We start from the raw sequence: 13,574 nt of genomic DNA on the forward strand, positions 1-13,574 counted from the left end.
CTCTTTGTAGGAAGATATAAAATTTGTCCTAATTTCTTATGTTTGGGTTTCAGATTCAATTTTCAAAAGGTTTATTTTTTCCTCTCAAGAGCTGAATCTGGAATTCAGATGTGCTAACACCAGGGGGTGGTACCTCAGTAATTGGAGAGCCAGTCAGCTAAGAAAAAATTCAGTTTTTTACTACTTAGTGAAAATCAACTGCATGTAGGGCCAAAACACTGGGGTCTAGGTACAGGGATTTGGCTTGATCCAAGGATAAAATTTTAAGTAACCAGAGGAATGGATATAACCTTCGTTATATCCTCTGACCAAAGTCCATAAATATTGTTTCAACTGAATACACCCACATTATAGGATATTATATTTAATGTCAATATATAAAGAGCTTGAAGAAGTTTGTTTGTTTGAAGAAACTAACTTTTTACAATTTGATATTGTTCTAATTCCTAAGTGTTACCAATGACAGATTAACCAAACTCCTACTTTATGCTTAGACCTGTTCGGAATGCTCCTTTCTAATTCATCCTGAACTCTTTCCAATGGCTCAGAGCTTCAGCATTGTCTGGTTTCAAAACCCCTCCAGCTTTCTCTCAACTACATGCAGAACTCTATGAGGAACCATAGGAAATTGCAAAATTAAAAAAAACTCATCTCCGAACTCAAGGACCTTAAGATGATGTGACAGACCTGGTGGACTTGGGAAGATTTTTTTGTTTCTGTATATTCTTGAAACATGAGGAAGTGGGATTTCTTACAAGAGATCTGGATTCTCCTGTACCATCAAGGCTGTGGAAACAGGCTGGGGGGGTTTCTTGGTAGAATGAGCAGTTGGATCTATAATTCCTTGGTCTTCCAAGCCAGCATGCACTGAGGTCAGCAACATTTCGGTTCCCTTGGGGCTCAGTGTACAAAAACAAAGAAAACTCACAAAGGTATGAAAAGGAACCAATCAAAACAAGTGCAAACTATTAAAACAGTTGTTGGTGGAGTGGATAAATATGCTAAATTGAATCTAGAGTTAGCAGAGAAGGTTGTGATTAGTTAGGGTAATCTTTATGGAGACAAATCTGAGTTGAATTTTCCAAGGAGGACAGAAATGTCATAGTAATAGGAAGGAGAACATTTATATATGTTAGTAATATTTGTTGGGCCCTTACTAAGTGTGGCAGGCAGAATAATGGCTCCCCAAAGATGTCCATGTCATAATCCCCGGAACCTGTAAATATGTTACCTTACATGTCAAAAGGGATGTTGCAGATGTGATTAAGGTTAAGACCTTGAGGTGGAAGATTATCCAGAATTATATGGTTGGGTCCAACCTAATCACATGGGTCCTTAAAAGCAGAGAATCTTTCCTGGCCTACGGCAGAGTCAGAGAGAAATGTGACTACAGAAGAATGGTCAGAGAGATGCAATGTTGCTGCCTTTAAAGCTGGAGAAAGGGGGCCATAAGCCAAGGAATGTGGGTGGCCTCTTGAAGCCGAGAAAGGTAAGCAAATGAATTCTCCCCTAGAGTCTCTGGAAAGGAACACAGTCGTGCAGACACTTTGATTTTAGCCCAGTGAGACTCATGTCGAACTTCTAATCTACAGAACTGTAAGATGATAAATTTGAGTTGTTTTAAGCTACTAAGTTTGTAGTAATTTGTTACAGCAGCAATAGAAAACTAATACACGATGGGACAGCAATATGATGTAGACACTACTATTATGGTCATTTACAGATGGGGCAACTGAAATCCAAAGGGATTAGGTTCTTGCCCAATGTCACTCAGCAGTGAAGTGAAGGAGATGGGAATTAAATTGAGGACACCTGTCGTCAACAATCATGCTCTTAACTATCATGCAATATCACCTCCCAGGATTTTTGTGGGGAGCAGAATGGAGGGAGGCTTCTAGTAAAGGGGATGAGTTACACAGCTGGATAGTAAAGAGCTTGGTTGACTCAAAGGGAAGTTTAGCCCTGGATTAATGGAGACCAGAAAATAGTTGTCCCTCAGGGCTAGGTTTGCACTCTCTTCCGGATTAATATTCCTCAGTCACTGCTTTGATCATGACAAACTGGTTTATTCAGTGTCCCACAAACATGGCATTAAATAGGACTCTTCTACACTAGCACCTTTGCCCAAGCCACCCCACCTCTCTTTCCCATTTCTCTGATGCCTACTCCTCTCAAGAGCTTCCATCCCTCCTCATCTCAGCTACAGCAACTTGGGGGCACTAGGGCTCAAGGACTTTGGCATGAAATCACACATTGCCCTGTTGTCTCTTGTGCCTTTGCCATAGAGTGTCATAGTTTTTTGTCATTTAATTTTTCTGGCTAATTTATTTCCAAGTTGATCAGCCTCTGAACTCTGTGGGCAGGGACATGAATCCACCCAGAGCGGTCGTCATGGTGGTCAGCTGGGATCTTCTTGGTTCATGCCTAAAATAAATCTTACTCCCACACACAATTTTGCGTTTCCTGAGAGTGCGTTTTCCTTTTTTTGACTCTCCACCACCCACGGTACATCAGGCCTCCTTGTTAAACGTTCCCGTCGCTTTTGTTACAGATTGAGGGTTATTTGATTGTCGACCTCTCTCATTACTAAGCTATCCCCAGAGCACAGCAGAGGTTCTGCCACACAGAATACAAGAAAATGTGAAAGCCAGGCTAGTCACTAGTCAGCAACGAGGAGCAAGTGGCGGGGGAGAGCGCGAGGCGACGCCTCTCCACTCCTCGCCGCCGCGGACAACACCATGGCCTCCGGCAGGCGCAAAGATCACAACCTGAGGCTAGATCGCGCGCCCCTGTGCTGCCTCTCCCGCGGTCCACGCGCCCCCGCCCCGCCCCGCCCCTTCTCCCGCCCCGCCCCTTCTCCCGCCCCCTCGCGCTCGCGCTCGCGCCGCATGCCGCTCGCCCCCGCCGTCCGCGCGGCGCCGCGCTTCGCTGGCTCCTCAGCGTCCAGCCAAGATGGCGGAGAGCGGTGAGGCTCTGGGCACCGTCCCGGAGCACGAGCGGATCTTGCAGGAGATCGAGAGCACCGACACCGCCTGCGTGGGGCCTACCCTCCGGTAAAGATCTCATCCCCCCCAGGACCTCGGGCTGTCCCCGCCGGCCGCTCGTCAGGAGCCAGGCGTGGCGTCTGCCGCCGGCCGCGCGCGAAGCCGCTCGACAGGTGGTGCGCGCGGAGGCGGGCGGGGGCGCTCCAGGGCGGCGGGCCGGTACCAGGGGCGGGGCGGAACCGACCACTGCACCTGTCGGCGCGGCCCGCCTCAGCCGCGGGGGCTGTCACTGCGCAGCCGGTGGGTGTGGCTGCCGCGGCGCCTCTGACCCCCGGAGCTGCGGCGCCGCCGGTCCCTGGCCTGGGGACGGTCCTCGGGCCTGCCGGGCGCCCGGATCGCGGCTGGGCTGAGGGGGTCTTGGCCGCGGGCGTGGTGGGAGCCAAGGTTAACTGCTGGTAGCCGGCGCGACGGAGGTGCCGAGGCGCGCGCAGGTGGAACGCCTGACGCGCTGGGTTGCGGCGGGCGTGGGAGAATGAAATGGAGTGGGAGACGCGGGCACCATTACACCCCGCCCCGCGGCCAGAGGGGGCGAGAAGGGAGGGTGGTTGGCGGGGAGGAGCTGATGCTCAGGAACGCCCTGCTGAGACCGTGTGCTCACCGGGCAAGCCTCTCTGGAGTCAGGGAAGCTTTTACTTATTTACGAACGTTTCATTAATTTTGCATTAGTTTTCCCGTTTATTTTAAAAAGGATCTCTGCCCTTGAAAAATAGTACCAGGTAATGAATATTCCAGACTGAGTATCTGCTGCCCTAATAGAATATTAGCCGGGCGCTGTACTGATCTATTAGATTAGGTTAGGGACTCTCTTGAAGAATAAGTGCCTTTTAAATATAAGGCTTCATTTTTCGTAGTGAGGATAATGAAATTATGATTCACTTAGGGAAGTTAGGACTGATTGTACTTGATCATTATTATTTTCTTCAGGATACACTTCCTAGAAATGGAGTGCTGTGTGTTTTGTGGACCTGGGGATGTAGCTTAAAGTGAAGCCAGTTCAAGTTATAATGTAAATCCATCTTGCCCTGAGAGTCTGGAGACCTGGGTTCTTGTTTTGCCGTAGTCCTACCACTGATGAAGTGTGCAGTCATGAGCAAAAATCATTTATCCTCTCTGGACTTCGATTTCCTTATTCGTAGACTGGGGAGGGTGAGGATTAGATGCCCAGAACGCCCAGGACATTTGAGACCTTGCCTGTTTGTTCACTGATGTATCCCAAACACCAAGCATGTACTAGGCACCTGATAAATTTTTGTCACATAAAGTTCCTGCTATGACATGATAAGCATAGTTAATGCATTTCCTTAATTTTTCAACATAATTATTTCTTTATATGAAACACTGTACATTTGGTAATGCAAGTAGAAATCATAGATTGAAAGGAGGCTTTGTTTTCCTTGTTGCCTGGTGAAACTGAAACAGTACAGTATGTGGTATAGTTATCAGAACAGTCTATTTTTGAAACAGTATTGGTTATGACGGAGATGTTTCCAAGATGTTTCTTGGAAAAATGTGCTAGGAAATATCCTTGAAGAAAAGATGAAATTAATTTAGAAGAAAAATTTGAAATATGTTGAGAGATTTTTGTGACACAAATAGAATATATGTATGCACGGTGTTGTTATAATTCTGTTCTCTTTTGCGGGCAATTGTGTCACATACTGGTTTTGTTGAAACCCACGCTCTTTTCTTTAGCAAACTCCAGTGACTCATACTTATGCTATATATACACTTGTCACCTCTCATTTACAAGCAGACTTTTCCACACGCACATAGAAGGCACTGCTAGCAGTCCTTTCTCTTGAACGGTGTTTAAGCTACTATTTTTTTCCCTAGGTTTCACTGAGTGAAGTGCTAATATTAAAATTTTAAAAACTTTTTATTATGGGAAAATTTAAATGTTTTAAAAAGTAAAATAGTGTAATGAACCACCAGCAACCTGTCATCCAGCTTCAATTCAACCCCTGGCCAATCTCATTTGATCTTTTTCCCCATCAACTCTTCATCACCCTGGGTTATTTTGAAGCAAATCCCTGACATCAATTCATCCATAAATATTTCAGTGTTGAGATTAATTGTTCTTGTTATGTCTCAGTTATCTTTTAGCTGGCTTGTAGGCTTGTGTTGTTGTTGTTATTATTTTTCTTTTTCAGCCTGACTATTTCCTGATTCACTTTTATCAGATCTGGCTTCCTGGAAGAAGCCAGATGATTAAATGACAAGCATGTTATACACTTCTTACAGGGCCTGACATGTAATATGGTTCTTTGACCACAATGGGATTAAATTAGAAATCAATAATAGAAAACTATCTGGAAAATTCCCAAATATTTGGACACTGAATAATACACATCTAAATAACACATGGGTGAAAGAAGAAATCAAAAGAGAAGTTAGAAAGTGTTTTGAAATGAATAAAATGAAAACATAATATATCAGAATTTGTGGGATACAGCTAAAGCAATACTTAGAAATTTATAGCACTAAACACATCTACTGTAAAACGACAATTTCAAATAATGGCCTCAGCTTCTAACTTAAGAAACTAGAAAAAGAAGAGCAAATGAAATCAAAAAGAGCTAAAAAAAGGAGATGATAAAGATCAGAGTGGAAATCAGTGAAACAGCAAATAGAAAAACAACTGAGAAAACCAATAAAACCAAGCCTGGTTCTTTGAGATCAATAAAATTGATAAACCTCTAGGGGAAGAAAGAGAGCTGATACCAATTATCAGGAATTTCCATTTCCTGATACCAGTGTCAGGAATGAGAGAGGTAACATCACTACAGATTCTACAGATATTAAAAAAGATAATAAAGGAATATTATGAACAACTTCATGCCAGTACATTTGACAACTTAGAAGAAATGGACAGATTTCTTGAAAGAGACAGACTATCAAATCTCACTTAAGAAATAGATAACTAAATAGCCCTATATCAATTAAAGAAATTGAATTTGCTGTTAAAAACCTTCCTCAAAAGGAAACTCTAGGCCCACATGGCTTTACTGGTGAATTTTATAACATTTAAGGAGGAATTAATACCGGTTCTAAGATCAGGAATAAAGCAAGGATGTTGATTCCCACAACTTCTATTCAATACTGAACTGGAGGTCCTAGCCAGTATAATAAGACAAGAAAAAAAGTATCTAGATTGGAAAAACCATCTTTATTTGCAGACAATTTCATCTGTAGGGAAAATCATATGGAATATATAGAAAAGCTACTAGAACTGATAAGTGAGTTTAGCAAGGATGTGGGATACCAGATCAATATGCAAGAACCAGTTGTATTGCTATATGCTAGCAAGAGCAATCAGAAATTGAAATTAAAAAATTGAAAGCATCGGGGCGGGCCCCGTGGCGTAGCGGTCAAGTGCGTGAGCTCCGCTGCTGGTGGCCCACGTTCGGATCCTGGGTGCGCACCGATGCACCGCTTGTCAGGCCATGCTGTGGCGGCATCCCTTATAAAGTGGAGGAAGAAGGACACAGATGTTAGCCCAGGGCCTGTTTTCCTCAGCAAAAAGAGGAGAATTGGTGTGGATGTTAGCTCAGGGCTGATCTTCCTCACAAAAAAAAAAAAAATTGATAGCATCAAAAACTATGAAATACTTAAGGATAAATCTGATAAGAGATGTGAAAGGCTTGTACGTGAAAACTGTAAAGCGTTGCTGATAGAGATGAAAAAGGACCCAAATAAATGTACATGCGTTTTGTATTCATGGATCAGAAGACTCATTATTGTTAAGGTGTCAGTTTTCCCCAAATTGGTCTTTAGATGCAAGGTGATTCTAGTCAAAATCCCAGCAGAATTTTTTTTTTTTTTGTAGAAATCGACAAGCTGATTCTGAAGTTCATATGGAAAAGCAAAGGACCTAGAATAGCCAAACTAACTTGGAAAAAAGATAGAGTTGGAGGACTTAAACTACCTAGTTTTAAGATTTATTATAAAGCTACAGTGAATCAAGACAGGATGGTACTAGCATCAAGATAGACAGATCAGTGAAACTGAATAGAGACTCCATAAATAGATTCACACATATGGTCGACGAATTTTTGGCAAAGGTGCAAAGGCAATTTATTAGAAAAGGATAGTCTTTTAAAATAATGGTGGTAGAACAATTGGATATCCATATGCAAAATAATGAACTTTGATCCATACTTTGCACCATATTTAAAAATTAACTCAAAATGGATTATAAATGTAAATGTGAAATGCACAACTGTAAAACTCCTAGAAACCATGGGAGAAAACCTTTCTGACTTTGGGTTAGGCAAAGATTTCTTAGATGCTATTCCAAAAGCGTAATACATAAAAGAAAAAATTGATAAGTTGGACTTCATCAAAATTGAGAACATCTGGTCTTCAAAGATACTGTTAAGGAACTGAAAAGACAAGTCACAGACAGGGATAGAATATTTGCAAATCGCATATCTGATTTAAAAAATTGCATCCAAAATGTGTGAAAGAAGTCTTTGAGACTGATAAGAGAGCAAACAACCCAATTAAAAAAATGAGTAAATGGTTTGAACAGATACTTCACAAGAGAAGGTACACGGAGGGCAAATAAGCACATGAAAAGATGTTTAACATCATTAGTCATTAGAAAAATTCAAATCAAATCATACTTTGTATGATTCCAGTCCTTTTAAATTTACTGAGGCTTATTTTATGGCCTAACATATGGTCTATCTTGGAGAATGTTCCATGTGCACTTGAGAAGAATGTGTATCCTGCTGTGGTTGGATGGAATATCCTATAGATGTCTGTTAGGTCACATTAGATTATAGTTGTTCAAGTCTTCTATTTCCTTTCTGATATTTTGCTTAATTGTTCTATCCATTATTGGATAATGCATAGTTTTTGCTTCATGTATTTTTGGACCCTGTTGTTAGGTATATATATGTGCATGCTTGTTATATATTCCTGATTGACTTTTACCATCATTTTATGGTATTTTATATCCCTCTTTATTTAAAAACTTGTTTTAAAGTCTATTTTGTTTGATATTAGTATAGCTGCCCTAGCTTTCTTATGGTTGCTCTTTGCATATGTCTTTTTCTGTCTTTTAACTTTCAACTTGTTTTTATCTTTAAATCTAAAGTGTGTCTCCTATAGATAGCAAATTGTTGGGTCCTATTTTTTATCCACTTTGACAATCTCTGCTATTTGATTGGATTGTTTAATCCATTCATATTTAATGTTATTTATATTGTTGGATTTACATCTGCCATTTTACTCTCTGTTTTCTATATGTCTCATTTCCTTTTTCCTCCTCTGTTCCTTTTTCACTGCTCCTTTTCATTAAGTAAATGTTTTCTAATGTAACTTTTTTTTTATAATTTTATTTATTTATTTTTCCCCCAAAGCCCCAGTAGATAGTTGAATGTCATAGTTGCACATCCTTCTAGTTGCTGTATGTGGGACGCGGCCTCAGCATGGCCAGAGAAGCGGTGGGTCAGTGCGCGCCCGGGATCCGAACCCGGGCCGCCGGCAGCGGAGCGTGTGCACTTAACCGCTAAGCCACGGGGCCGGCCCTCTAATGTAACATTTTAATAACTTTAATGATCATTTCAATTACTTTAGTGATTTTTTTCAGTATTTTTTAAAAAGTTATTTCTTAGTGGTTACTCTCAGAATCAACTTCAGATTTATTATAACTTAATTCCAGTGAAATATAGAAATGTATCTCCTATATAGCTCTATTACGTCTTTCCTTTTTTTTGTGCTATTAATGTTATACATCTTACATCTATTTATATTACAAACCCAACAATACATTGTTATAATTGTTACTTTATATAACTTTTTGTCTTTTCAAGAAGCTGAGGGAAGAATGAAGTATATATTTATAAAGTTATAACCTAATTTACTATTTCTGATTTTCTTTATTTGTTGCTGGGTTTTTAGTTGTCATCTTGTGCCATTTTTTTACTCCAGGACAGCTTTGCTCCCACACACCTCCTTTGTGCTGTTATTGTCAAATATATTACATTTCTGTGTGTTGTACCCACCAATAGAATTATGTACATGTTGTTTTATGCAGTTGTTTTTAAAATCAGTTAAGAAAAATGCATTTGTATTGTCTTTTATAATTACATAGTTACCTTTACTGGTGCTCTTTTGTGTGTGTGTATTCATATTGCCACCTGGGTTCAGTGTTGTGATGGTGAGGAACTTCCATTAGTATTTCTTGTAAGGCTGGTCTGCTAGTAACTAATTCTCTCAGTTTTTGTTTATCTGGGAATGTGTTTATTTCACCTTCATTTTGAAAGGTAGTTTTGCTAGCTATAAGACTCTTGGTTGACACTTTTTTCTTTTAGCACTTTGAATATGTCACCCACTGCCTTTTGGCCTCCATTGTTTCTGATGTGAAGTCAGCTGTTAATGGCATTCCCTTGTACGTGATAAGTGGTTTTTCTTTTGCTGCTTTTGAGATTTTCCCTTTGTTTTTTATTATTTTTACTATGATATGCTTGGGTATGAATCTCTTTGTGTTTATCCTTCTTGGAATTCATTGATCATCTTTGATGTATAATGTTTTTCATCAAATTTGGGAAATTTTAGTCTATTTCTTCAAATATCTTTCTGTTCCTTTTTCTACTTTGGTGTTCCCATGATGTGTTTGTTGGTCCACATTTCCCTGAGGCTCTGTTCATTTTCTTCTTCTTTCTCTCTATTCTTTGGATTGCATCATCTCTATTAGTCTGTCTTCAAATAATCTGTCTTCTGCCAGTTCACATCTACTGTTGAGATCCTTTAATGACTTTTTCATTTCTGTTATTGAGTTCTCAACTCCAGAATTTCCATTTGGTTCTTTTTTATAATTCCTATTTATCAATATTCTCTATTTTATTAGATATTGTCATCATACCTTCTTTTACTTTTTAAAGCATGATATTCTTCAGTATTATGAACATAGTACTTTGAAGTCTTTGTTAAATCCAACATCTGGGCCCTCTCACAGGGCTTGTTTCTTTTCTTGTGTATGAGTCACAGTCTGCTGTTTCTTTGCTTTTTTCATAATTTGTTGTTGTTGGAAACTAGAAAGTTTAGGTAATATATTGTAGCAACTCTTTATACTGATTCCCACCACCCCACCACCCTCTGGGGCTTGTTCTTGTTTATGTTTGTTTGTTTAGTGGCTTGGCTGGACTATTTCAGTCAAGTGTATTTCCCTCACAGTGTGAAGCCACTGCTTTTGCTCCTCCGAGAGTGCAATCTTGGCATGTACACAGTCACTTGGAAATGATTGATTTTAGCAGAGTTCTCTTTTGTCTCCTTCTCTGATCTTTCTGTTAAGCTATCTGCCTCTGTTGGTATCACACTCAGCTGCTAGACTCCAGTAATTGCTGGTTGATTGATAGGTTGCTTTCAGCACTATCCTGGGGCATACGTTGTTTCACAGTCTGACCCAGTTAAACATGGCCCTCTTTGCAGTGGTAAGTTTTTTCTGGTTTTTGTTATGCAGGTGCTCTGTTGGGGGAATACTTTCAGAGGAAACCTGTAGAAGTGAGGGAAACAGGATAGGGAAGAGGAGATCAGCAAAACTGTGGGTTCACCTGAAGTCTAGCCTCCCCTGATCCCAGGGGGAGCTCTGGAGATAGAATGGTGTCACAGAGTTGTTCCACTTTGAGGCAAAAGGGCTTTATTTTTACCTACGCCTTCAACAATCTCTCATTGGCAGCAGGCTTCCCCCAGAATGTGTGTGTATTGGGGGGCATAACCTCCCAGGCATCATTGAGTGGAGTGCCTCCTGCTTGCAGATCTCCGGGGAAGAGAAGTGCAGGTCTCCAGAGAAGTGCAGCTGTGAGTCCTTAGCAGCTGGGAGATGAACTTACCACCAGGTAACAGGGATCTACTACACATCCCAGCAGCTAGAACACATCCAACCAGATTATGCTCAATAAATTTTGAAGGAATAAGTGACATAACTTTTTCATTTATCTTTGTATTTCACATTTATTCCTGGCTCAATGATTTTTCTAGTGGATTAAATCCCCTAATCTTCCCAATCTTGATTTTTTTAATCTTATTTCTTTAAAATTGTGTTAAAATATATGTAACATAAAATTTACCATTTTAACAATTTTTACATGTACAGTTCTGTCATTAAATACACACATTGTTTTGCAACCTTCACCACCATCCATCTCCAGAACTTTTTCATCTTTCCAAACTGAAACTGTATTCATTATATAGTAACTCCCCATTCCTCCTGGGGAGGATCCCACCAGCCCATGTCAATTACTATTCTATTTGTGTCTCTGTGAATTTGACTACTATAGATACCTCATATGAGTAGAATCATATAATGTTTGTCTTTTTGTGACTGGCTTTTTGACTTAGCATAATGTCCTCGAGGTTCATCTATGTTGTAGCATGTATCAGAATTTCCTTCCTTTTTAAGGCTGAGTAATATTCCGTTGTATGTATACGCCGCATTTTGCTTATCCATTATTCATCGATGGACACCTGGATTGCTTCCATCTTTTGGATGTTGTGTATAATGCTGCTATGAACATGGTGTCCAAATACGTGTTTGAGTGCAGTGGTAGTTTTTCAGGCTAATCTCTGATGTTTGTTTTGACTGCAGGAGGGCTCTTCTTCATCTTTTCTTTCCCTGGTTCTCTTTGGTAAACTAGCTGACCTGTGATTTAGCTTGTTGCTCTCCTGGAGCTACCAGCCTCTTCTCAATTGCTTACCACCAAAATCTGCATTGTTTTTGAGAATGCCCTTGTTTGCCCTTTGCCACACTCTGTCCTAAATAAAGTCAGTTTCTTTGGGGAGAACTGTGCAACTGTCTGCACTTCTTTCCTGCCTCTCGTCTTGGGTCTAATCTCTGAGCCACTGCTCCAGAGCAGAGGCAGGAACAGTGGCCTGCTTCTCTTAGAGTAACACCCTTGCTTTGAGAGCAGAACTCGGGGTAGGGCAGTAATCTTTGGTCTTCTTGGCTTGCCGCTCAGTGTGGAGCCTCTGTCCTATGAGTGAGCGAGGTGGGGCAGTTGGGACCCCAGTATTCTTGGCTGTCGCATCTGTGGTAGAACCTCTGTCCTGTGACACCCTTCATAGGGCTAGGTAGAGGAAGAGGGGCTGGGTGGGAGAATGGAGCCCTCACCCTCTTGGCAACACTCACCTGGATTTTAGCTTCTGCAACACAGAGCTGGAGGGATGGGGGTGAGAAATGCTGGATGCCTGACCTTTCTTTGACCCTTGACTGAAACCTGGGGGGAGAGGAAGCCCTGCCTTCTTAGCCACACCCACCCAGGATGGAGCTTCTATCATGCTGAGCTGGGGGTTAGGGAGGAAGGGTGTGGGTTGTGGTTTAAGGGCCACAAACTCTTACTGTTCTTACCAAATATTTAATAGGTATTCTTGATTAAATATTTCTTCATTTGCTGTATGCTCTTAGGACAATTTCCAGAGACTTCAAATGGTGTTTTTTTTCTTTTTTCTTAAATAATTTTCACTAGTTATGGTTGTTTCATTAGGAAGCATGTTCATGAATTCTGGAAGCTTCTTTTTCTTTTAAATAGAGATAAAATTCACAAAACATAAAATCTGCCATTTTAAAGGTACAAGTCAGTGACATTTGTACATTCACAATGTTGTACAACCATCACCTCTATCTAGTCCTAAAACATTTTCATCATTACAAAAGGAAACCCTATACGCATTAAACAGTCATTCCTCATTCCTTCTATTCTCCTAGCCTGATAATCTGCTTTCTGTCTCCATGGATTTCTCTAATCTGGATATCTAAATGAAATATCCAGATTCGTTTCGTTTAGATGGAAGCATACAATATGTGACTTGTTGTGTCTGACTTGTTTCACTTTAGCATAATGTTTTTGATATTCATCTGTGTTGTAGCGTGTATCAGTACTTCTTTCTTTTTTATGGCTGAATAATTCTCCATTTCTGTTCATAAGTTGATGGACATTTGGGTTGTTTCCACCTTTTGGCTGTTGTGAATATGCTGCTATGAATATTCATGTACAAGTTTTTGTTTGAACACTTGTTTTCAATTTTTGAGGGTATATACCTAAGAGTGGAATTCCTGGGTCATATGGTTATTGTGAAGTGTCGGTAGTTTGAAGTGCCACAAGCCTCTGAAACTATTCTTCATTGTTGGGGGAACAAACTCTGACTTATAGCTTATAGCAGAGCTTTCAGGCAAGCATCAGAGTAAAACAAAGACTATCTGTAGATGACAGAGGACTTAATGACTAGGGTTAATTTATTACTGTAACTAATAATATCAGAATGGAGGAGAGTAAAATTTTCTATCAGTACATTACTACTTAAAAGTTTTGATTAATGAAAATGTAATTATGGCTAGCAAGGGACTTCCCATAAATTGACAAATCTTCAGGGACTTCCCATAAAGAGTACAGTTTCAGAAATGTTTGTATTACATCGTTTTTTACCTATGCAAATTTAACCTAGGAAGGCTGAACATTTCTCTAATTTGACAACTCTTCCCATGCAACTTTTACTACAGTAACACATCAAGCCTAATTATTTCTAGCA

At 40.4% G+C, this 13,574-nt stretch overlaps 1 protein-coding gene across 4 annotated transcripts in view; it reads left to right on the forward strand.

Annotated features, from left to right (window-relative positions):
- Nucleotides 1–2,933: 2,933 nt before the first annotated feature.
- Nucleotides 2,934–13,574, forward strand: part of EXOC6 (exocyst complex component 6) — a 182,735-nt gene continuing 172,094 nt past the window's right edge. For all 4 annotated transcript variants that reach the window (XM_058543542.1, XM_058543544.1, XM_058543545.1 and 1 more), the window contains exon 1: nt 2,934–3,053. In XM_058543542.1, coding sequence (XP_058399525.1) covers nt 2,953–3,053 — 101 coding nt within the window. In that variant the 5' untranslated portion in view covers nt 2,934–2,952. The remainder of the gene's footprint in view (nt 3,054–13,574) is intronic.

The sequence above is a fragment of the Diceros bicornis genome, chromosome 6 (assembly GCF_020826845.1).
Source record: "Diceros bicornis minor isolate mBicDic1 chromosome 6, mDicBic1.mat.cur, whole genome shotgun sequence".
In the NCBI taxonomy this organism is placed as follows: Eukaryota; Metazoa; Chordata; class Mammalia; order Perissodactyla; family Rhinocerotidae; genus Diceros; species Diceros bicornis.